The sequence below is a fragment of the Chiloscyllium plagiosum genome, unplaced genomic scaffold (assembly GCF_037043375.1).
Source record: "Chiloscyllium plagiosum isolate Xiang-an unplaced genomic scaffold, Cpla_swu_hap1 HiC_scaffold_7, whole genome shotgun sequence".
Classification (NCBI taxonomy): domain Eukaryota; kingdom Metazoa; phylum Chordata; class Chondrichthyes; order Orectolobiformes; family Hemiscylliidae; genus Chiloscyllium; species Chiloscyllium plagiosum.
This window is the reverse complement of record NW_028270145.1, coordinates 72,745,752-72,772,158: the sequence shown is the minus strand read 5'-3', so window position 1 is coordinate 72,772,158 and position 26,407 is coordinate 72,745,752. Positions and strand designations below refer to the sequence as shown.

Genomic DNA, 26,407 nt, shown 5'->3' with positions numbered 1-26,407 from the left:
GTTTGAACCGGTCTGGCCCAGATGCTAAGCCCACTACCACAGTGCCATAGGAATCCTCATATTTATGCTTATAGGGATAGAGACCTCAAAGTCTTTCTCCACTGAGTCAAATCGTGGTTAGTGTGTTCAACAACATAATTCTTAAGACCATAAGTTTTTTGCAATCATGTTACCTTTCTTTGGTATCGTGGTGGAGTTGATTGCCCCCTCCAACATTTGAGTATGTTATTTAGGCTGATAATAGGTGCAGATCTGAGAGATCGGCATTCTCAAAGTTGACTTTTGGATTAGGTTTACAGTATCATACCTATGTGATGGTTCAGTTGATGTAAAAGGTAGATTTTGTGAAGAAGAGCTCTTCCATTATCAACCTTATGGGCGGCACGGTGGCACAGTGGTTAGCACTGCTGCCTCACAGCGCCAGAGACCCGGGTTCAATTCCCGACTCAGGCGACTGACTGTGTGGAGTTTGCACGTTCTCCCCGTGTCTGCGTGGGTTTCCTCCGGGTGCTCCGGTTTCCTCCCACAATCCAAAAATGTGCGGGTCAGGTGAATTGGCCATGCTAAATTGCCCGTAGTGTTAGGTTAAAGGGGTAAATGTAGGGGTATGGGTGGGTTGCGCTTCGGCGGGTCGGTGTGGACTTGTTGGGCTGAAGGGCCTGTTTCCACACTGTAAGTAATCTAATCTAATCTAATCTAAATAAAATCATTGGCTATAAGCTTATTTTCCTATTTTTGGAATCATGTTAAATGAACTTGTGCATTAAATAAAAGTAATTCATCACTTTTCAGTTTTTGATATTTCTCCAGTTTCAGCATAAACATAAGTTCCTTTCTACCTCTCATTACTGTGTAATTTTCCTAACTAGTAAGCAATCTAGTGACTGTCTTTTTTGTTCCTCCACCAGATTCTTTGTTTTAAATAATGAAGCTGGACTACTAGAATATTTTGTCAACGAGCAATCCAGAAATCAAAAGCCAAGAGGCACTTTGCAGCTGGCAGGAGCGGTCATCTCACCAAGTGATGAAGACTCTCACACCTTTACAGTTAATCCTGCTATTGGAGAACAGTATAAACTAAGAGGTACAATACTAAGGATGTTGCTTCACGTTTTTTTACATATATTGCTTTGTGCTGTTGAGACTGTAACTTGTTACAGTCATTGTATATGGGATGAATTTTTTTTGTAGATGAAGCAGAACAGTGAACATCCTTGATTGGGTTATGCCTCCCAACCTGCTCGGGTCCGCAGCACCCATTACCCTGTGGTATGATAGAAATTTTGGGTGCTGTACACTGAAGTTCAACAGTACAAGTTGTTCTGTTATACCACATGTTCGTCAACGCAAATCCACTGTAACACGAGTGACAAATTGGGGACAGTTTGTACAATGCAAATTTTTAAAACGTGTTGGATATATCTTAATTACAGTGCTAACATATTAAGAGCTGTTTCTAAAGTGCAGTTTTTCTATAATATGGGGTTGCACAAGAACACAACCATGATGTTATAGAACTGACCATATTGAGTGTTGTTTGGCACTAGGAGAGGAGAGAATGGGATTTATTTTGCCCATGTTTCTTTTCTCCGTGTTTCTAGCTTCACATTATTGTTTTTAAAATGTTGCGCACAAAATGAAAATGGCCCCTATGTTGAAAGCAGCTTGCCTGCTTCATACCAAACAAATTAAATGTTTACAGAAAGCAACACATTTTGAAATGCAAATAGGTTAATTGTTAAGTCAAGTTAAATATCAGCTTGTGTATTCCTGATGAAGGGCTTTTGCCCCAAACGTCGATTTTACTGCTCCTCGGATGCTGCCTGAACTGCTGTGCTCTTCCAGCGCCACTAATCCAGAGTTAAATATCAGCTGTCAAGTTTATCTTTGATTCCAAAAGGGAAGGCCTTTATTATTAGGGGCATAGAACGCAAACAAGGGGGTTATGCTGAACTTGTATAGGATATTGGTTAGAACTCCACGAGTATTATATCCAGGTTTTGTCATCATAGTTCAGACAGGCTGTGAACATGTTGGAACGAGAGCAAGAGAGATCTACAAGCGCCTTTCCAGGGATGGGCAACTTCAGTTGTAAAGATAATCTCAACTTCTCCAATCTATTATTTTTGAAGAAAAGTTCTCAAAATCATGGGCACCTTAAACAGAGTACAGTATATAGAAAACTTATTCCCATTCATAAAAGGAATGAGAAGACACAGACTTAAAATAATTTGCAAAAGAAGGAAATGAATTGCGAGAAAACGTTTTCACACAGTGAGTAGTGAGAATGAATCTACTGCCTGCAAGTGTGGTGGAGGCAGGTCCAATTGAAGCATTAAATGACTTTCAGTATAAGCAATGTTTAGGGTTAAAAGAAAATGACACTATCATAATGTTCATTCAGAGAGATGTTGCCAAATTAAATGCCTTTTGCACCATAACAGTTCTGTGATTATGGGGCATCAACTTGTGTCGAGCATAAACATGAACCATTGGTATGGGTGGCTGCCATTTTAAATTGTCAGCAGCATCCAGTACAAAGAGTAGGCATATCTTAAGCTCCTGCACATTTTTACAAGACGACAGTTTATCACCAGCTTGATCTGTTGCAATGAGTTATAGGATGGAGTGAGCAAGACGTGCATTTGAACATGAAAATTAAGATTGCCTCTGAACACGAGTATAGTATGTTGCAGCTATAAATCTGAATCAATTTATATACTGAGTACAGGCAAAAACATGTCCTTTGAGACCTGAAAATTGACATCTTGCATATCTGGTTGACATATATGCTGCAGTTTACTGCATTTGTACTCTTGCCTACTGATTTGATTTTGTTATATGTTGAAACAGTCACTTTATTAAAAGTGGGAATAGGAATTTGCCATTCAGGTAGATCATGGCAGAATGATACTTGATTATAATTTATCTGACTGTGGTCTATATTCTTTTATGACTTACCTTATAAAATTCTATTTGTCTATTTCGTGAAATCTCAATTGACCAGCGTCGTTGGCCTTTATAAAGAGAATAAATTCTGTTCCAGAACTCTACTACCTTTTTTGTGTGCAATGAAGCTTCCTGGTTTCACTGTCAAATTGCTTCCGATTCATTTAAGAGCCCTTGTTCTGGTTTAGTTCTTTTGTTCTGGGAGAAGTAGTTTCTGTTTCAACAATATTGAATTCCTTTATCAACTTGAATGACCTTAAGTCACAATGGAACCTTCTAAACTGAAGGATTTGCAAGCGAAGTTTATGCATTTCATGTTCATTAAATATCTTGCTTGCTATTGTAATTCTCCATCCATTTTGACCTCGGACTCTGATACTGTTCCAGTGAAGCTTTTGGGCCAGAACTGTTGATTGTTTGATCATACATTTCACAACTATCTGGTCTGAACATTAAATTTAACAGTTTAAGTTGGTAACCACTATTCCCATACTTTCTTTCTGCTTTTCTATTAATCATTCCTGCTTTTCTATTAATCATTCCTGCCTCCCATGTTCCCACTGACCTGCCTGTAATTCTTTTTTTTATTCTCCACATCTGTAATGTTTTCCAACTTTGAAAAGTCAATGGCCAAAAATATTGTTTTCTCCACAAATGCTGCCTCACCTGCTGAGTATTTCTTATTTTTTTTGTTTGATAAAGTTCACGGGTCCCTTTCATAGTTGCCATGTTAATTCAATTTCATGTGTTAATTATGTAATACATGTTTTGACCTGCATGTGTTTCACATTTGTGTGACTTCACATTTATCTATATTATATGTTTGCTGCCTTTGTTGTGTAATTTCTATTCAACTTTTGTTGTTTTCATTTGCCTCAGGTTATAGCATACATATCATCACAGTTGGCTCAAGCTCCATTCCATGTATTTAAAGTACAATTCAGGCTGAGGCTTTAATGTAACGCCAAGTCAAACCCAGTTATTTGGGTTGTCTGTTTGCTGAGCTGGTGGGTTTGTTTTCACTTATTTTGTAACCATGCTAGGTAACATCATCATTAATGAGCCTCTGAAGCGCTGGTATGCTGTCCCCCTACTTAATTGTATCTTGGTCTAATGTGGTGGGTGGTATCATTTTCAGTTCTGTTTCTGAGAGATTGGGAAATAGAGTTGAAATTTGTATGCTTGATAATGGAGTTCCAGTTTGAATGTCAGACCTCTAGGAATTCCTGCACGTATCTTCGTTTGGCTTGTCCCAGGATGCCCTAGCGTTTACAGGAAAGCCACACACACACACTGACCAGCTATTCAACGACAGAAGCAACCATCCCAACACCTATAAACAGAGCTGCACCAGGGCACTATTTAAATGAGCCACAACACACTGTAGCACCCTGAGCGAGGCGAAACCCATATACAACGTATTCAGGGACAACGCTTACCTGATTTGTGCAGTCTGCCAATTCCTGCACAACAGACCCAAACAGGAATGCACAACACGCCCAGAGACTCTAGTCACCTTACCATACATCAAAGACATTTCGGAGACGACCACCAGACTACTCCAGCCCTGAGACATCATGGTAGCCCAAGAACCTACTACCACACTGAAACAATTACTGAGGAATATAAAGGACACTGTAACTACAGCGAACAGAACAAACGTAATGTACAAACTACCCTGCAAGGACTGCAGCAAACAATATATCGGACAAGCCGGCAGGAAACTAGCCACCAACATACATGAGCACCAACTAGCCACCAAAATACATGACCAACTGTCACTAGTATCCATATACACAGGCGAAGAGGGGCAGTGTATTCAACATGGGACAGGGCAAACAAAGACATGCACAGGAATTCGTAGAGGCCTGGCATTCCAATCAGAATTCCATTAAAAAACGTATAGATTTGGACCCTATTTATTATCCCCTCAGAAATAGAACCGGAAATGATACCGCCCACCACAACAAACAAAGACACCAAGTCGCAAATGGGACAGAGGGACAATGCTTCACCGAAGGCTCACTAATCATGTTTATCTGGCAAGGTGATGAAATATCTGAAAACAAACTCTCAAGCTCAGCGAGCAAACCACCAACCTGAGCTACAAATCTTCTATAAAATGCCAGTTGTTATTTACCTGCTGTATTGAGCATAAAAAGCACTGTTTAAAAAAGGAAGGAGAGTGACTGTAGTTCTTAGACAATGTATCTCTAGCCATTGCCACCAGAATAAAAATTGGTCATTTATCTCACTTGCAGCCTGAGGTCTTACTGTACATATTTGCTGCCATATTTGCTTTCATGATACCAGTGTCTGATCTTAGAGGTTAGCTCAGTTGGCTAGATTATGATGTGAAGTGATAACAATAGCATGGGTTCAATTCCTGCACTACCTGAGATTATTCTTATTCTCAATCACTCCCCTCACCTGACGTGTGGTGACCCTTAGGTTAAGCCACCATCTCTTTAATGAGAGAGCAGCCCAGTGGTCTGTTAGGACTATGACAACTTTACCTTTTTCACTTAAGTAATTAGTTGTGAATTATTTTCAAACATCCTGAGAATTTGAGTTTTCTTCCGATCTTGAGCACGGTTTTGTGATTGCATTCCCTCATTTAGTTTCATGGATAGTTCGCAGGTTTCCATTTTAATGCTCTTTTGTAATTGTCATGATTTATGGATTAGTTTTGCAGGTACCTGGAAATTGTTTTGAGGGAATGATTTAGTTTTGCTTCCTCTGCTCATGTAAACCTAAATTTATTTTCTAGCTACTGATGCAAAGGAACGTCAACATTGGGTTAGCAGACTTCAGATATGTACTCAACACCATACAGAAGCTATTGGGAAGGTGAGATGCAGTTGTGTTGTACTCCGTTTTATTGTTCTGCATATTCTATACTAATTAACATGTATGAGAAACAGTATATTCATCTTATTTTTACTGAAATAAGTTCAGCACATTTACAATAATACTAATTGCATAACTTAAAACCATTCTAACATTACTTGGAAACTATAATGTGACAAAGCAGTAAATTTCAGTTCATAACTTTGCAATTACAGTAGGGCTTTAAGTTTTTTTTTCATTGCTCAGTGCCTAATTTCTTATGCAACAGAGAAATAATACTTTATATTTTAGTAACCTTTTCTTCCCCAAGTATATTTTTTTAAGCATGATATTAGCCACTATACCAAACCTAAACATGAATGTACGTGTCTTATTTCAATCCCAATCTGTAGAATAATCCCCCTTTGAAATCTCGAAGTTTTTCCCTGGCTTCTCCGGGAAACAGTTCTCCAGGTGTACAGAGAAGAGCAAGTCAGAGTGCTGCTGCTTTCTTTGGTGTAACCCATCACAAGGGACTGGGGCTGTCAAAGAGATCCCATGCCCTGCAACCAGATCATTTGGTGGATGTTCGTGAGGTTGGTGTTATGTGTTTGCTCTGAATTGGTTGTATTTTATTTTGTTTAAAAAATCTTACTCTTCATATTTTAAGGCTTTTTTTCAGCATAAGGGAGCCAGATAAATGAGCACAGCCTTCTCAATTTTCCAACCACTTGAGTTCCCTAATGTTGCACTGATGAATTATTATGTCTTGAAAAGTTGGAGTGAGGCAGAAGTATGAGACTTGTTATGTAATTCAAGAAATAAATGTCTGAGTTTTGATTTATTTAATACTGAGCAAAATTTAAACTGAATGCTGGAAATTCTGAGCGGGTCATGTGTGGAGAAAATATTTCGGATGTATGAATTTCGCAGTGTTGAGGAGAGTGATTTATACGTCAACTGAGTGTGCGCAGCAACAGCCCCTTAGTGATCTGATGTCATCCCAATTGTCCCAATAGAAACAGTGTTCCTGCTTCTGGGCTAGAAGGTCTGAGTTCAAGTCCCATCTGCCTCAAGTGTATAATAACATATCAGAGAAGTTAATTAAAGATTTCTTTTGAACAAGTTAGGCTAAATGGCCATCCACTATGCTACAAACATAGTTTGATTTTGTGAGGAACAACACAGCACTGTGTTGCACTGAGCAATATTTTCCTTGGCATTCCAGAGTGAAATAGTCACGTTGGACCATTTGTTTTTGATGGCCTTGATTGTTCTGTAGTATTCCACATCTGGCCCTCTGGTTGTATCCTCTCCTGCTCACCAGCTCCCTTCCAGAATCCCCCCACATGCAGTCCATTTCATTCCTTTGGTAGCTGCTTCCTTTACACAGCTTTTCTTCTGATCCCTCATGCATGGGCAAGTGACAGAATTGGGAGGGAAGTGGTGAATGGGGCAAATAGGAAACGAAGCAGCAACTCGAGCGAGATGACCAGCAGAAGGTAAGCTGAAAGAGCTAGTAAGTAATTGACAGCTCTTAAGTTATTAGTGTGCAAGAGAGTTCTTTTGGCCAGTTAGATTCACAACTGCAGGTTTGGAACCAAGTCCATTTGTATTATTATTTTTTTAAAAGGAGAATGATTTTTCTTTACTACACCATTTTTCGGAACACTTTAGGAGGGCTACCTGAGGGATAGCAGTAAAAAGTAGAGACTTTGTGCTCTGTGTATACTTAGCATATTGTGAAGTGCTTTTATGTTTTGAGAATATTTTGAGTTTATGTCAAGATACCTTTTTGAAGAAATAAATGGCACTGAATCTGTATTGTCATAAATTTTGATTTTCCAATGTTCCAATTGGCTCTCAATGTTTTTTGAGTGAATACACTGCTGTAATTACACAGAATGTTTGTTTATTCTTTTTAACAAAAATACACAAAGGAAGCATTTACAATTCATAAACATTTTACTTTGAGCAGATGATGAACCAGGCTGAAGGACAACATAAGGATCTTGTGCGAACCATTGAAGGATTGCCTCCCTTTGGAGAACAAATATCAGCACTAGACCAAGACCTGCTTATGCTCAAAGCCACTACAATGGCAACAATGAACTGTTTGAATGATTGCTTTCATATTCTCCAGCTCCAGCAGGCGGCCTACCAGAGGAATTCCTTTGCTGCAGGTTAGTCATTTGAAGATTAGAACTATTTTCATCGAATGAAAACAGAAAATATTAGAAATCAATCTGGCAAATTCAGAGAAAAAGTGATTCTCCGTTCTCTTTGCATAGATGCTGGAAACATAGCAGTTTGGCAACGCTTTCTGTTTTTTGTTTTAGATTTCCAACATTTGTAGTATTAACTTTTTTACTGATGTTTTCACAAAGTTAATGGCTGGTGGGGGGGAGAAAAGAGTGATAAAGTCACTGGTAGTCACTATTTGTTGGCATGGTTACATTTGTACAGATCTCTGCTTTTAGGTTCCAAGTTCACAGTATAACAGTGGCCAACCCTTGAAACTATATAATTTGCAGCATTGGTTGTGACCATTCCTATTCCCTTTTGGAAATGAACCCAGTTCAGGTGGTAACATTTCTCATTTCTTGAGTCCAGTGGTTTGTAGGTTTAAACCTGAATTTGATCATATAATCTAAGATGACACTACAATATAGCATTGACAGAATGTCCACTTTCAAATGAAAAATCTGTCCCTGCCTTTTGTATTCAGATAAGGTTAAGGATTTATGTCTCTCCTTGGCGGGGGAAATTCCGGTATTCTGCCCAAAATTTATCCTTTGACCAATGATTAAATTAGCAGATTAACTAACTGGTTTTTAGATGTTTCATAGTGTAGTTGATAATGTAAAGGCATTTACTCTATGCAGTGAAGATCTAAGCAAAGAAATAAAGGCTAAAAGAAGACATAGTAGTGGCTGACACTAGGAAAACCTTTTAAATTTTATTTCCAAGTATGTAGTAGAAATAATTGGCTAATTAAAGATCAAAAAGGTGATGTGCCTGTGGAGACAGTTACATGCAATACTAAATGTGTATTTTCTTCTTTTTGTGAAGACAGATGCAAAGTTGTGAATTAAGTTAAAAATCACACAACACCAGGTTAATAGTCCAGCAGGTTTATTTGGAAGCACTAGCAGCGCTCCAAAAGCTACTGCTTCCAAATAAACCTGTTGGACTATAACCTGGTGTTGTGTGATCTTTAACTTTGTACACTCCAATCCAACTCTGGCATCTCCAAACGTTGTGAATGTAACAGTAAAGAATAAGTCAGTAGCATTATTGGATATAATAAACAGATAAAGAGGAGGTGCTTAGAAGGTTGCAGGTTTCAAAGTAGTAAAGTCCCTTGTCCAAATGCATCCAAGGGAGGGATGTAAGAGTGAAAAGTACAAGGCTCTGCCGCAATGATTGCATTCCCCTTTTTTTGGATGTCGATGAGATGTAGGAGTACTGTAGAAATGCAAATATTTTACCCCATTTTAATAAAAAAAGGAGAAACTTCACAACTACAGGTGGCTCAATGGATTGTAAACTTTGAGAGAAAAATGCAGGACAAAATGGCTGACAATTAGAAAAGTGAAAATCAGCCCGAAAGGGAGAAAAATAAAAACTTGCATTTATATAGGCCTTTCATCATGTGCTTTACAATCAATGAAGTACCTTTTTGAAGTGTGGTAATTGTTCCAATGTAGAAAACCTTGCATTCAGTTTTGTTCAGCAATTTCTGCAAATAGCAGTGCAATGAGGGCCAGATTATCTATCTTTGTATTGTTGATTGAGGGATTGGCCATAAAGCAGGGATAACACTCCAGTCTACTTTGAAAGAATATAGTTGGGCCTTTTTGTTCTACCTGAGGGATCCTCTGTTAACATAAGCTTTTCATCCAGAAGAAGGTACCTCTAAAAGTGTATCAATCCAATGAATTGACAGTCTAGATCGTTACGTTCAAATCCTGTAATGGAACTCAAACTGACAACCTTCAGACATGGAGGTGAGAGTGCCACAGCGAGTTATGTTTGTTTGGGAAATATGATTTAATTCAAAAGAAACCAATGAAATAGGACAGTGGATGGTGTGTAAATGTAGTTCTAAAAGTATCAGTTAATAGAGCAAATTTAAAGCTCGTGGAATTGAAGGGACAGTGGCAGCACAAATATAAAATTAGATAAAGGACTGAAAGCACAGTGATGGTAAATGGTTGGTTATTTTTCAGACCGGAGTGGAGTATGCTTTGGTACTTCTCAGGTTAATATTAAGACCATTGTTCTTCCCATTTATGTTAATGGTCTGAACTTGATGTACAGGGCATAATGTCAAGGTTTGCTGATTATATGAACATTCCAGATGATGTAAGCAATGGCAGGTGGAAAGAGGCTTCAGAAAGATATTGGAACAAAGGTAGACCTTTAGCTTATCAAACCTGTTGTGTCGTGCAATGTTTTCATGGTTGATCCATAACTAACTCATGTATCCACTTGTCTCTCTTGAGATTCTTATTAACCAAAAATATTTATCAGTCTCAGACTCAAAATGATCCAGTCCAAATTGCTGTTTGCGCAGGATAGTCCCGAACTCCAAAGATTCTTTCTGTGGAGCAGTGTTTACTAATTTTACTCCTAACAGGCCTCTGTTGACTTAATTTCTCAAACCTTAATCAAACCTTTCTTTTACCTTTTAATTTCCAAAGAATACAATTGTAAATAGTGTAATTCTGTCCTTGTATTTCAACCTTTGGAATGCAGATGGCGTTCTGGTAAGTCTGTTATGTTCCCTCTGTGGTCAATAACTCCAGACATGGCACCCGTAACTACTCCGTACTCCAGGTGTAGTAAAACCACTGCTTTGTATAGCTGAGGCACAGCTTCTGTTTCCTTTTATTTTTATCCTTTATATAAAGTGACCATTCTATTTGCCTTCTGATTTATTTCTTGTTACTGTACACGGCATTTTAATGTTCTAAAATCATGGCTTCCTGAATTACTTTGGATATCTACTATTTATAATGCCTCACCATTTAAAGGTATCCTCCTCGGTATTTTAAAGGCATAGAGTAGATGACCTTGCATTTGCCAACATTGAAATAATTTACCATTGTTTTGCTCATTCGTTGATGTCCATTAATACCTCTCTTAACCTCCACTACTTAATTACAAGGTCAACTAACTGTGGTATCAACAAACTTGGATGTGTGGATTTCAATCCCATCATCTAAGTTATTATTAAATACGCTGAATAGTTGAGATTATAACATGGATCCCTATAGAACACTATTATTATTCAACCAATTAGAGCACCTGCCCATTATCACTGCTTTCTGTTTCCTGTTGTTCAGTTAATTCCTTAACCAAGTCATGAATTTGCTTTGTGCTTTAGCCAGATATCTCCTCTTAGGAAGTTTATTAAATGTCTTCTGAAGTCCATGTAAGTACCATTGACATTCTCCTGACATTATTAGACATATACTCGACATTTCTATGGAAAACTCAATGTTCAATTAGGCATGTGCAAATACATCCTGCTGTTTTTTGATCAGGTGCAAACTGTTGCAGTGTTTAGTTGCTACATACATATGAGCATACCCCATTAGTAACAGGTGGAGGCCATTCAGCCCCTCGGGCCTGCTGTGGCTTTTACCAAGATCTTGCTTAATATGATTGTAACCTCAAATTCCCATTCCTGTTGACCCATGATAACATTTCACCACCATCCATCTCTGTCTTAAAATATTCAATGACTATTTCCGCTACCTTTTCAGGAAGACAGTTCTGAAAATGCTCAGTCTTCTTTGAGGAAAAAAAACTGTTTTATCTCTCTTTAAAATGTGCTACCTCTGATTTTTATACAGTAAGTGTAGTTATAGATTCTCCTGTAAACTGAAACATGCTCTCCACATTTATTCTATCAAGACATTTTGGCATCTTGTGCTTCAGTTGAGTAGCCTCTTACTCTTCTAAATTTCAGCGGATTCAAGCCTGGCTAGTCCAACATTTACTTAGAAGGCAACCCTCTCATTTCAGGTCTTAAAATGATAAATTCTCTGAATTACCTTCAACGTGTCGGTGACTAGTACTGTGCACAGAACTTAAAATGCTGCCTCACCTGCCCTTTGAAATTGAAGCATATTTAATTCCCTTTGCAATAAATTATAACATTCAATTAATTTGCTGAATTACTTGCTGTATCTACAATTCATGTACACCGATAATTCTGTATACTTCACATCTCCACAATCTCTCATTTTAGATAGTGATTCCTCCCAAAAAGGGCAAATTCATATTTCCCCCATTGCACTTGTATTTGCTACAACTTTGCCTACTTACTTAACCTATCTATATCTTCCTGTAGGTTCCTTATGTCCTCTTCACAAGTTACTTTCTTGTTGATCTTTGACATTATCAAACCTTTCATCCCTTCATCCAAGTCATTTATGTAAATTGTAAACAGTTGCGATCTCATCGATCCTTGTGGCACAATACGTTACATCTTGCTAATCTTAAAAAAAAAAAAATCTTTATATCTACTGTTTGCTTCCAGTTAGCCAGCCAGTCTTCTATCCATGCCATATACTATCTCCCTAAATTGAGTCTTTATTTTCCATCATAATGTTTGATGGTGGTTGTTTTTGTGTCACCATTGTCTTACCAGACCACAGGGTCTTCTCTCTTTAGAGATAAGCAACTGGTGGTGATTTAACCTGAGAGCCACCAGACCTCGGGTGAAGGAAGAGGTTGAGAAGGAGAATACGTCATAGTAACCTCAGACTGGTGATGGGAATTGAATCCATGCTGTTGGTATCACATTACTTTGCAAACTGACCATCCAGCCAACTGAGCTAAACTGATTCCCAACGTTTCATGGTAGGACTCTATCAAATATCTTCTGGGAATCTTCAGTATATCCATCAGTTCAGAGAGTGATTGGAAAAAACTGGGGTTGTTCTCCGAGCACAAAGCTAAAACAGTCTTCATCCTCTTTTAGCCCGTACTTTGTTAATTAAGGCAGGCAAAGAAGAACTTTTCCATGTAGAAAATTGGAAAGAATGTTCCTCATCTCCACAATTTTACTTGATGCTCAAGTGTCACAGGAAGAGATGTTGCTCATTTATGAATTCTCTTGAAACCAACAGAGGAGAGAATCTAAAGACATTACTGACCATGCTTTTGAAAGCAATTCAGAAGTTCTGAAATGAGGTACAGATTAGTTATGTGTTGACCTAGCCTGGAAACATTTTGAATCATTGTAATTTTGCTTTGTCTTTGAAACTGATGAATGTTAAATAATTTATTAGGAAACAAGACTACTCTGATAAGAGGTGCAGCAACCTGAGATCCATGAAACATTAACTGGACTGTTCTGCCAGTGCAAAGCTCAACTTCTAACAATGACAGAAAAATATTAATTATTAATCAACAATATACTGTAAAAGGACATTTTACTATGACTCCTTACTTGTCCCTTTATTTTTAATTTTTGAATTCTGTATGTTAAATTGTTTTAGCTTGAATTACATCACATTTCTATTTGTTTCTTAGTCTGATTTTTAAAGGGTTTTGAGTATCACTTCTGTACTTTCCAGTCTCAAATGATTTTCGAGATCTGCTTGCCCCTATCATATTTCAGTAGCTTTGAGAGACGTAGATTAATAAGAATGCACCAGTCGGAATCCTGATACCTTTAGTGACGACAGTAGGCGTTCCCTCAGGCTTCAGTCATAGGTTTTTCTTCTGACCATTTCATTTGTTACTAAGAAATGCAACTAGTTTCAATGGCAGTAATCTTCTGCCAGTTGTGATTATGAAAAAGTTTGAAGCTGAACTGCCATATGTTTCAGGGGCAACAATTGAGTGGTTGGAACCTAAATTGCCACTATTGGACCATCTTAAGAATGGAAAGGCACGACAGTCATCGATTGAGAAAGATCAGACAAAAGCAGCTAGTGGAATACAGCCTGTTTCTGAACCCTGCCAATCAACACGGGTAAGGTAATTCAGAAAGTAATTATTCTGGATCTATGCTATAACATTTCAAAATCTCTTGTATCAAGTTGAGAGCTGTGAACCACTGAAAAACGTAAGCAGTAAATGTGAGAAAGTGATGTTGGTGGTTCAAGTATATCAATGCTTGTATCTTACGATTGGGTCAGTAGTTTAAATTTTGATCATGTTTTGAATACATTCTTATCTTAGAATGGTTGGGTGTGGTTTGCCTGAAAGAATCCCTACTCTTTTTTGCTCTCTGGATGAAGAACTGCACCATTTATCTTGGAAAATGTACTAGAATGAGTTTAGTAAAGATTTTAAAAGTAGCAAGACTATTGATCTTGGACTCAGCCAGATAGATCTCAGTTCTGTTATAATGTGGAAAATCTTTTTGCTTTAATTATGTGATGGCTTTCAAAATTTAAAATTTAAAACAAAGTGACTATTTGCAAGTTGTAGAATGGAAGCACTGCTTTCTGTCAGCTTACATTTAAAAACATTGAACTCCCCTCACAAGAAACAGTATAAGAATTTTATACTGTGAAGTAACTTAAGAAGAGTGCACGTATCAAAAACTCCAAATCACTTAAGCTTTTTTGAATCATTCATGTCTTATTTTAATATTATTGTGAAGTTTGGCCTAGCACACTATTTATTGCTGTTTTCATCCTCACCCTTTATATAATTAAATGGGATTTTTGTATGTGAATTGAAACCACAATTAAATTTTATCCATTTTGAAATCCAATCTCTCCTTACAGAAATGCCCTTGTATACTTTTTCATCATTTTGAGGAGAAGTGGAGTGACCAGTTGAAACTTGCTGAGCCAGGGTTACAAGAGAATGCATTAGGCAATAAGAAAGCTGTAACTTGTCCTCTGGTACTTCATTGCAATTTTTCTAAGGTCTGTATTCTCAGGCATCAGCAGTTTTTCTATTTGATCTTCTTGAGCCACATCCTGTTGTGAAAGCTTCTTTTGTTGTTGCATCCCACTAAATGCTACTGTACTGTAACTGTCCTGTCTTGTTCCTTCTCCTTTTCAAATGTGATAGTCTTGCATCTCCCAACTTCCTTGTATTTAAATCAATGTTTGTACATTGTCTTTTGCACTAACTTGTTGTTTTACAGTACATCAAACTGTGGAACTCCTTGCCTCCCCCACCTTTTTCCTTCCTCCCATAAGCTTCAGGTTTTTAAATTTGTCCTTGCTATCTATTACTTAATCACTGTTTCTTCTCTTATATTGTTTTCTCTTTTCTTTCAATTTAGTTTCTCAATTTGGAGGAAAAATTCTATTAATGCTAGTTTCAGAAATTTTAGTTTTCATCCAAGCCTTTATTAGGAAACCAAATTTGTTCAGTGTTGCATTTAAAAAAATACTGTAAAAGGTAAGAAGGCTTTCTTTCCCTTGTTACCAACTCAAACATGAAAGCCAGTTTTCAAAAGGAAAGAGCAGCATTGTGTACCTTTTGCAGTTTGTTCTCATTCACAGGGCTTTTGTTGGATCATTGATGTATTAGAAAGTTGTTGAGTTTTGTTTTACTAAGCCCCTCATATTTTGATTGAGGAACAGTTCTGCAATTTGAGTTTTGTTTATTATAAGTATCAAAATCACTGGAACACCCCATGCTAAGCACCAAGTTATGTGAAGTCTACTTTAGATCTTTCAGCCAATTGACTATGTAATTAAATTTAAACTTGTTGCCATTTGATGTTACCTTTATCAGACCTGTGTTTGCATAGCTGGATATTGCGCTGATTACCTTTTATCACCAGTCTCCATTAGCTCCTTTCCGTAAGGGATTGCCTGCAGTCCCAGCAGTGGCCACTTCTAGTACCTGGCACTGTTGGATTACAGCACTATTGGCTAAGCAGACTGGCCAGCTGTACTCTTAAAATGGGGTGTTTTTTTTTTACAGATGAGAATGGATGCTTTGTCCTGAGCCAATTAATTCCTGTAGAAGGGCTTATGCCCGAAACGTCGATTCTCCTGTTCCTTTGATGCTGCCTGACCTGCTGCACTTTTCCAGTAACACATTTTTAAGCTCTGATCTCCAGCAGTCCTCACTTTCTCTTGAGCCAATTAATGCCTTGCTCAGAAAAAACATTCCCCATTGGCTTTTCAAGTGGTGGAATAAGAAATCCTGCTATCTGAAATTTCATACTCCTGTTTCAGAAAAATGAGGCAAGTGTCAATATGTATTGACTAAGTTAGTCTGTGACAAATACCTCTTTTAGCAGTAGTTACATATATGCCATTGACATGGTACAATATGGTGCTCTTCGCTACTTATTTGAGGTCAGTATTCTCACAACACATTTGGAATCACTGTTTTAATCAGATTAGCTTTTAAGACAATTGGATACAATTGCTAATTCATTTGGAGTGATATGTGCAGTAATTTGATTTCTCAATGAAAAATTTTGATTTTGATTTTACTTGTTGAGATTTCCTTGAGAGTTAGAAATATCTTGTTACATTTAATGGTGCGCACAGATAAGCACCTAGTATCTTCAGGATACATTCTGAACAATTGCAGTATTTTGCTGAAACTCTTTTCAAAGCATCTTTTTGTAGATTCCATCTCTATTTTGCCAGTACAAACGCTAATTTTAATATATAAAGCTAATTTAAAAGCCTGCACATCTATTTCAAAAAAAAGAGAAGGAAATGTAAAATATCCAAGTATACTTGCTGCTCTTTATTTTTATCAATTTTAAATTTTGTCAGGATTTGGATCAGGTTTCTGATCCTCCCCACCAGCTCCTGCACTCCAGTGACCAAGTACATTGTCGTACAAGCTCATGTTTCTGTCCTGTGATTGAGTAAATATGTCTGTGGAGTGGAAGTGATGAGACCATGCCCTTTTTTTATACTCCTTAAGTTTGCTTGGGAAGGCATATTAATTTGAAAGTGTCATATGTTCTGTGAAAGCATTGCAAACCAAATTTGGGTGGAAATAGTTTATTGTATACATAAATCTACATCAGCCTTGTATGGATATCTGTTAAAGTTCATTTCGCACTATTGGGACAGGCATTTGTTTTGTGCAGTTTCAATTGCATAAACATTCGTTATGGACTGCCACATAAAAAAAGCTATTGGTAAACCTAAGTAGTTTTTATATCTATATTCCTACTTTTTAATTCATTTGTAAAAAATGGTCAAGCAAGAATAGTGTGTAAATTTGAGTCATGGTGATTCATTGACTGAAACATCCCACTGACTGCTCGAGTTGAAACAAGCCTCTACAATGAGCGTGTAAATGAAATTGTTAAACGCACGCCCAAAAGTTGTTCGTCCAGTCTGAGACATTCCAACTGGTTTAACTGTAATGGAAAGATTTGGATACAAACAGCTTTATAAACTGTTCATGTTAAGTTTAAACTGTAACAAGGGGCAGAATTTAGTTTTAGCAACAGAAGTACCCTGCAATAGTAAATATCTCTCAGTCAAGGCCCCAGTAGGATGGAAATCCTGCTGCTACTGGCACCACCTCAGTTCCTGCTGGTAATGCTCTGAAGTCTGCCAGAAATCAGTGTCAGCTGCAAAAAGTTGGGTGGGACAGGACACAGATTTGCAGGAAGAGTGTAGCTGGTGAAGAGGGAATGGTGAAACAAGAACAGAAGGTGGTCTTTCACATTAAACCCCTCTGCCCCGCACTCAATCAAACAATTTCTGATGCCAGTTCCCTCAACTCGGCAACTTGTCAGCAGGTAGGCTACTGGTAAACTTGAAGTTTGCTGGACAACCTTCAGAAGATCGAGAAGCTCATGTCTGAGTTAAACAAAATCCCTGTCCACCATTAAATCATGTTCGACTTAAGTAATTGGTTTTAAGTCAGTTATTAATGAGCTTAATTATCATTGCACTATCAGCGATTAGGATTCCTTAATCGAGCTCCTCCTGTATTCAAGCAGTTTTCAATTTGCAAAATGGATGTTGGTATTCCTGCCTGGCTGTCCCACCATCGTGACCCACTAGGCTGGCTACATTAAATTGCACCCAATATATTTTCATATGTTGTGCAATGCCATGCCAATATAAATATAGGGAAGAAAAACACACATGTTTTTGTTTTATGTTCTTTTCACAAGATATGGGTGATGCTTGCAAGGTCAACATCTGTTGACCATCCCTAACTGTCTGTACAAAGATTGAGGTAAACCACTGCATTAAACATCGTGGTCCATATGGTGTAAGTATGCTCACAGTGCTGCTAAGGAGGGATTTCCAAGATTTTAACTCCGACACAGTGCAAGAATGGTGGTATAGTTGGAAATCAAATGGTGTTTGATTTGAGGGAATCGTGCAGTGGTGGCATTCTCGCGCATCTGCTCTTGTCCTAATTGGACATCTGGGGCTTGAAAGGTCGGAGGTGCTAAGCCGTGCATCTTGCATAGGATACACACTGGTAATGCTATGCTTTAATAATGATCAAGGGTCTGCTCAAAATATAGTGTATTGGATTTATTTATTCAATTATAATCTGAGTGTTAAAACTCATTGTTAACTGAAAAATAAGTGACCAAAGAATTTAAAGGATCCCTTTACCCTACTGATGTTTGCAGGTATTTGTGGAGAAAACCTATAAATTCCTGATTTATTCTCTTCAATATCACTTTCTTCATTTTCACTGTGCCAAAACCAGACTCTCCCTGCCTAACAGCATTGTGGAATGACTTGCACCCCATTAACTCACCACACATTCTCCAGCAATTTGCGAAGGGCATTAAATATTGGTCTTGTCTGCCTCCTCCATATGATGTGAATAATTAGAAAACAGTTCAATTTAGCTTTACCCGATAATTTTATCTGTGCTCAAATATTGGAAAATTACACAGTTTGTTTGGCAATACAGGGATGTGTTTGGATAAATATTAACAATCTTTTTTTACTAAAATTCTGTATTCTTGCAATTCAGAACTGGTGTGCATAAGAATTTAAGAATAAACAGATCCAAACATTTGCTATCTATTTTACGAATGCCCAAGTTCCATTTTCCACCAGCAAAAAGATATTCAGCTCTTGAATGTGCAAACACTGTTCACTGTTCACTAGATAAAAGAAAACTTTTGTCAATACTGAGAAGCTGAATTAGAAATGGAAATTACATTCTCTAAAAGCAAAAGGTTGTAATTATTTCTGATGCAGGATACTGACCCAGAATGTTAATGGTATCTCTGGTAATTGTTTGCTTTGTCATCCTATGGGATGTAAAAAATGCTGTATGAACAGACTTTTTACTTTCAACTCAGAATAAACTTGCAATATATTTCCAGTTTATGTATCCTATTACTACTTCTGTAAATGGTCAACCTTCCGTAGTAGTTGTCAACCTACTGAAATGAGCAGTAAGGCATGTGACAGTATTATTTTCACTGTTCTCTATTACTAATGGAGGTTTTAACTAAACACGTCTTGAGCCATCACAAAGAATTCCCAGATATTCTGGTATTCACTTTTCAATGAATGTTACAATACCAGGTGCATTGGTATTTCTTTTGTCGCAAGTATATTTATCCAATATTATGTTGACACTTAATACATGAGCTGTAATCTTTGTATTTTTCTTTGGTAAAAGTTATGTTTGGACTCCCAGATTATTCCGTAAAGTAAATGTGGAGAATAGTGTGGCCATACCAACTGGAAGATCCCAGATCTAATCTCTTTGAACTCGTTTTCCCCAGATAAGTTAGTGACTGAAAAATAAATTATTCATGTTTTAATTCTAGTCCCTAGTAACTCTGATAGAAATTCATATGACTGGAATAGTAATTCAGAGCTATGATTGATGGCTGTTTTAGATTTTTTTTTAAAAAACTTCACAAATGTATATGTTGAAATGGGTAGAATAAGGGAGAACCCTAAAGCTTTCTATAGGTATGTGAAGAATAAAAGGATGATTAAGATAGGAATAGGGCGAATCAAAGACAGAAATGGGAAGTTGAGTGTGGACTCTGTGGAGATCGGAGAGGTGCTAAACGAACACTTCTCATCGGTTTTCACTCAGGAAAAGGAGAATATTGTAGAGGAGAAGAATGAGGTACGAGATATTAGACTAGAAAGGATCAAGGTTAGTTATGAACAGGTGTTATCAATTCTAGAAGGAATGAAAGTAGACAAGTCCCCTGGGCCAGATGGAATTTATCCGAGGATTTTCTGGGAAGCTAGGGAGGGGAAAGTAGAGCCTTTGGCTTTGATATTTGAGTCGTCATTGTCTACAGGTTTGGTACCAGAGGACTGGAGGATTGCAAATGTGCCCTTGTTCAAAAAGGACAGTAGAGATGACTCAGGTAATTATAGACCAGTGAGCCTTACTTCTGTTGTAGTAAAGGTTTTGGAAAGGATTATAAGAGAAGATTTATAATCATCTAGCCAGCAACAATTTGATTTCAGATAGTCAACATGGTTGTGTCTCTCAAACCTCATTGAGTTTTTTGAGAAGGTGACCAGGCATGTAGAGAGGGTTGGGCAGTTGACGTGGTACACATGGACTTCAGTGAAGCCTTTGATAAGGTTCCACATGGTAGGCTGTTGGAGAAAATGCAGAGGAATGGAATTGAGGGTGATTTAGCAGTTTGGATTAGAAACTGGCTTTCTGAAAGAAGATAGCGAGTGGTGGTTGATGGAAAATATTCAGCCTGGAGTCTGGTGTGCCACAAGAATTTGTTTTGGGACCACTGCTGTTTGTCATTTTTATAAATGACTTAGATGCAGGCATAGGTGGATGGATTAGTAAATTTTCAGACGACACTAAAGTCGGTGGAGTAGTGGACAGTGTGGAAGAATGTTACAGGTTGCAGGGGGACTTGGATAAACTGCAGAATTGGGCTGAGAGGTGGCAAATGGAGTTCACTGCAGCTAAATGTGAGGTGATGCACTTTGGGAAGAATAACAGGGAGGCAGAGTACTGGGTCAATGGAAAGATTCTTAGTAGTGTGGATGTGCAGAGGAATCTTGGAGTCCATGTACATAAGTCCCTGAAAGTTGCCGCCCAGGTGGATAGTGCTGTTAAGAAGGCATTTGGTGTGTTAGGTTTCATTCGTAGAGGAATTGAGTTCCGGAGCAGTAATATCATGCTGCAACTGTACAAAAAGCTGTTGCGGCCACACTTGGAATATTGTGGACAGTTCTGATCCCCATATTTCGGGAAGGATGTGGAAGCATTGGAAAAGGTGCAGAGGAGATTTAGCAGGATGTTGCCTGATCTGGAGGGAAGGTCTTATGAGGAAAGGCTGAGAGACTTGAACTTGTTCTCATTGGCAAGAAGAAGGCTAAGAGGGGATTTGATAGAGACATACAAGATGATCAGAGAATTAGATAGGATAGACAGTGAAAGACTTTTTCCGAGGATGATGAAGTCAGCGTGTACGAGGGGGCATAACTACAAATTGAGGGGTGATAGATTTAAGACAGATGTCAGATCCTTTACTCCGAGAGTGGTAAGGGCGTGGAATGCCCTATCTGCTAATGTAGTCAACTCGGCCACATTAGGGAGATTTAAACAATCCTTTAGATAAGCTCATGGATGATTTTGGGATAGTGCAGGGGGACTAGCTGAGAATAGTTCACAGGTCGGCATAACATCGAGGGCCGAAGGGCCAGTTCTGCGCTGTATTGTTCTATGTTCTATCTTTAATCAGTAAGGAAATCAAGGTTATGAGAAATAGGAAAGTGGAGTTGAGGATTATCAGATTAACCCTGATCTCATTGGCACAGCAGACTCTGGGCTGAATTGCTTACTTCTGTTCCTATCTCTTATGATCCAAGCATATCATTGCTGGAGTTCTATGGGGCTTTATCATAGACCCAACCAAATTCAACAACTTCTTGAATAAATTTTCCTTCATAATCAGATCAGTGATGGGGATTTTCGCTCACTGATGATTGCAGTGTTTGGCCTAATTCCTGACGATTCAAACTGAAACACTCTGTCCGTTCATCGCAAGATCTGGACAACTTCCAGGTTTGAGCTGATAAGTGGCAAGTAACATTTGCACCAAAGGTAGTTACCATCTCTGACAAAAGCTAATTTAACCCTTGCACCTTGACATTCTATGGTATTGCCATTACTGAAATCTCTGCTAATCAACATCTTTAGTATATTTATTGACTGGAAACTCAACTGGATCAGCCATGTAAATATTGTGGCTACAAGGGCAGGTCAGAGGCTAAGAATCCTGCAAATGACTCACCACCTATCTCCCTAACACTTGACTGTCGACAAGACACAAACCAGGAGTGATGGAATACACTACACTTACCTGAATGGGTACAGCTTCAGCTACACTCAAGAACCTCATCACCCAGGGCAAAGCAATTTGCTGATTTGGCAAATTATCTAGCACTTTCAACCTTCCTTCATGAATGTAACATAGTGGCAAAACTGTGTGCCATCTACCGAGATGCACAGCAATATCTTCCAAGGCTTCTTTGAGAGCACCTTCCAAGCGCTCAACCTCTACCACCTAGAAAGACTAGACCAGTAGATGCATGGGAACAGCATCAGCTGCAGGTTCCCTTCAAGCTGCACACTATGAACTGTTACTGTTCCTCTGCTGTCACTGGACTAAAATCCTGCAGCTCTCTTCCTCACAATGCTGTTGGTATCCCTAGACCTGTAGTGGCACAAGAGGGCAACTCACCACTGCCTTCAGATCAACTAAGGATGGGCAGTGGTTTAAAGAGATGAGCTGTAGAAATTGAGAATAGAAAGGTTTATATCTCCCAGGGACCAAAAATTTTAAAGCACCAAATATATAATTTTGAAGTTTGTGAAAGCGAAGGAGGAAAACCGATTCCATTATTAAGGACACAGTCAGACAATTAAGAAATCGTGTTTGGGCAAAGGCTATACAGATTTGTGAAAGAGGACTTGATTTTGATCTCTTAAGGTTTTTGAATAATCACTAACAGGGTAAATGCAAAAGAAGGAACCAGTGGATCTTGTGCATTTGGGTTTTCAAAATAACATACAGGAAGTGCACAGAATTAGGAATCAAATTAGGGATTGGGCAATATATTAGAATGGCTTAAGGTTTGGTTAGCAGCAAATCAAAAATAGGAATATACAAGGAACTTTTGTGTTAGTGGGCTCTAATTGTTAGGCTATCATAGGAATTAGTGTTTGTGTTCAATTATTTTCAGCACATCGTAACGATTTAGATCAGGCAACCAAGAGGAATGCAGTCGCACTTTCTTCCTACAGAATTAGTTGTTGAAGTAAGCCATTAGGAGAATGCAGAGAAGGAGCAAAGAGATATGAACTGATTAAATGAGTGGATAAGGACATACATTATCATGTGGGAAAGTATAAGCTATCCACTTAGGAAAAATAGAAAGGTAGAATATTTTAAAATGTTGGTATTTTGAGGCCCCCTAGGTGCCCTAATATATCAATAACAAAGTTGACATGCAGGTGCAGCAAGCTGTGAGGAAAGCAAATAGTATCTCAATCTTCGTTACAAAGTGATTGATATGTAAAATGAAGTCTTACTGAAATGTTGTGGGGCTTTGGTGAAAACCTTGCAGTATTGTTTGAAGTTTGGTCTTTTTGCCTCAGATGGATATATCTGTCTTCAAGGCATGCAACAAAGGTTTGTTAGATTGATTCTGGTAATGCTCTTTGAAGAGAGATTGAGAAGATTAGGTCCATGTTCCCTAGAGTTTGGATGAGTGAGAAGTGATTACATCAAACATAAAATTCTTAAGGGAGTGTGAAAACCTAGAGGATGTTTCCCTAGCTGGGAGTTTCAGAATCAAGGATTGCTACTTAAGGACTGACATGAGCAATGTTTTCGCTAAGCTTTTTTTTTGAATCTTTGACAATTTCCACCCCAGTGAATATTGGATACTCATTCATGGAATATATTCAAGCCAGAGAGACTGATGGATCTTTGCATAAATGTGGAGTTAAGGTAGAAAATCAAACATTATCCTATTGTATGGTGAAGGGGCTCAGGAAACCAAATGACCTATCCTTGCTGTTAATTATGTATCAAATTTTAATTGTGCAGGAGTAGAGCATTAATTGGGGATTGTCTAAGCATGGTTAGGGGATCTCTTATGGTACAGTAGCAGTGTCTGCACCTCTGAATTCAAAAAGCCCAGGTTCGAGTTCCATCTTCTCCAGAGGTCAATGTCATAGAAATGTACAGCATGTAAGCAGACCCTTCTGTCCAACTGATCTGGTTGCTTAGCAAATATAACTGAGCACATGTCTAGTGGCATTGGTAGCATTTATGCCTGAGCCAGAAAGTCCAGATTTTAAGTCCCAACTGCTTGGATGTTTATCATAACAAATTTATTGTAAACAAATACAGTCTGAAACTGAGGTATGCTTCACATAGGGGGTGTATACTTCAAATTTATAGAATTGAATAAAAATCAGTGTCCGTGTCATACATAGAACAGTACAGCACAGAACAGGCCCTTCAGCCCACGATGTTGTGCCGACCATTGATCCTCATGTATGCACCCTCAAATTTCTGTGACCACATGCATGTCCAGCAGTCTCTTAAATGTCCCCAATGATCTTGCTTCCACAACTGTTGCTGGCAATGCATTCCATGCTCTCTCAACTCTGTGTAAAGAATCCGCCTCTGACATCCCCTCTATACTTTCCTCCAGCCAGCTTAAAACTATGACCCCTTGTGTTAGCCATTTCTGCCCTGGGAAATAGTCTCTGGCTATCGACTCTATCTATGCCTCTCACTATCTTGTATACCTCAATTAGGTCCCCTCTCCTCCTCCTTTTCTCCAATGAAAAACATCCGAGCTCAGTCATCCTCTTTTCATAAGATAAGCCTTCCAGTCCAGGCAGCATCCTGGTAAACTTCCTCTGAACCCTCTCCAAAGCATCCACATCTTTCCTATAATAGGACGACCAGAACTGGGTGCAGTATTCCAAGTGCGGTCTAACCAAAGTTTTATAGAGCTGCAACAAGATCTCACGACTCTTAAACTCAATCCCCCTGTTAATGAAAGCCAAAACACCATATGCTTTCTTAATGACCCTGTCCACTTGGGTGGCCATTTTAAGGGATCTATGTACCTGCACACCAAGATCCCTCTGTTCCTCCACACTGCCAAGAATCCTATCCTTATTCCTGTACTCAACTTTCAAATTCGACCTTCCAAAATGCATCACCTCGCATTTATCCAGGTTGAACTCCATCTGCCACCTCTCAGCTCATCTCTGCATCCTGTCAATGTCCCGCTGCAGCTTACAACAGCCCTCAATACTGTCAATGACACCTCCAACCTTTTGTCATCTGCAAACTTGCTGACCCATCCTTCAATCCCCTCATCCAAGTAATTAATAAAAATTACAAACAGTAGAGGCCCAAGGACAGAGCCCTGTGGAACACTACTCACCGCTGACTTCCAGGCAGAATATTTTCCTTCTACTACCACTCGCTGTCTTCTGTTGGCCAGCCAATTCTGTATCCAGACAGCTAAGTTCCCCTGTATCCCATTCCTTCTGACCTTCTGAATGAGCCTACCATGGGGAACCTTATCAAATGCCTTGCTGAAGTCCATATACACCACATCCACAGTTCGACCCTCATCAACTTTTCTAGTCACATCCTCAAAGAACTACTTAGTATAGAGCATTGCTCCTTTTTTTTTTGTGATCACACATTTGTGCCTTATATGTAATAAAATTCATTATCCTACAAGTGAAAGTTGCAGTTTGTTATAGATTTCTAGATAAAATACTATAATTGGACCTAACTCCCAGCACTTGTCATTCAAAATACAGAAGCTCTCACATTGGTTTTTTTTGACAAATTTTTCACACTAAAATATGAACACTACAGGAGATTCCTAAATATGGATTTGGAATCAACTTTATAAAACAAGGTACACTGGTAATAATGTTTACTGACATAATTTTGTCTTTAGGAACCTGAGAGAATAAATCCAGATGAAGAAATAGAAGATACCTTTGAGAACAATGAGGAGGATGATCTTGGAGTTGTAGAAGAACAACGTAGTGTTATATTGCACTTGCTATCTCAGCTAAAGCTTGGCATGGATTTGACACGAGTAAGTATGAAATATAAAAGGTAGTGAGCATGATGTTGATAATGTTTGCAATAATACATAATTAGTTATAAAGTACTTCGGGATTTTTAAAAATATATTCATGAGGACGTCACTGGCTATGTCAGGATTTATTACCTATCGCTGAGGGCAGTTAAGAGTCATCCACCTGGTGTGAGTCTGGCAGCCAGACCAGGTAAGAATGGCCGTTCCCTTCTCTAAAGGATGTTAGTGAACTAGATGGGTTTTTCCTGACAATTGATAGTGGGTCGTGGACATTATTAGATTGGTAATCCCAGATTTTCATTGAAATCAAATTCCGCAATCTACTTTGGGCTTTAGAACCAGATGCTCGGAACATTGTGGCACTCTGGGTTAACAATCTGGTAATACAACCACTTGGTTGTCACCTCCCCAATGCCTTCCTATATTCTTTTGTTTTTAAAAGAAAACTCTCTACCTTCTTTCTTGCTTGAGTTCCTTGTGAATAGGAGTGAAAGGTTGGCTTCTGCCATACTTTCCCCATCCTTCAACTGTGTCTGTAGGGTCTTCTGAAATGAAGAGTTAAGGAACCTGAT

At 38.4% G+C, this 26,407-nt stretch overlaps 1 protein-coding gene across 2 annotated transcripts in view; it reads left to right on the top strand.

The window, feature by feature from the left end:
* The window catches only part of osbpl11 (oxysterol binding protein-like 11), an 83,115-nt gene that overhangs the window by 31,939 nt on the left and 24,769 nt on the right, over positions 1 to 26,407 (top strand). Inside the window, exons 3-9 of one of the 2 annotated variants that reach the window (XM_043693971.2) lie at positions 909 to 1,084; positions 5,720 to 5,799; positions 6,192 to 6,374; positions 7,757 to 7,961; positions 13,629 to 13,774; positions 14,538 to 14,681; positions 25,689 to 25,832. In XM_043693971.2, coding sequence (XP_043549906.2) covers positions 909 to 1,084; positions 5,720 to 5,799; positions 6,192 to 6,374; positions 7,757 to 7,961; positions 13,629 to 13,774; positions 14,538 to 14,681; positions 25,689 to 25,832 — 1,078 coding nt within the window. The remainder of the gene's footprint in view (positions 1 to 908; positions 1,085 to 5,719; positions 5,800 to 6,191; positions 6,375 to 7,756; positions 7,962 to 13,628; positions 13,775 to 14,537; positions 14,682 to 25,688; positions 25,833 to 26,407) is intronic. The other variant, XM_043693973.2, reaches the window with a different exon arrangement.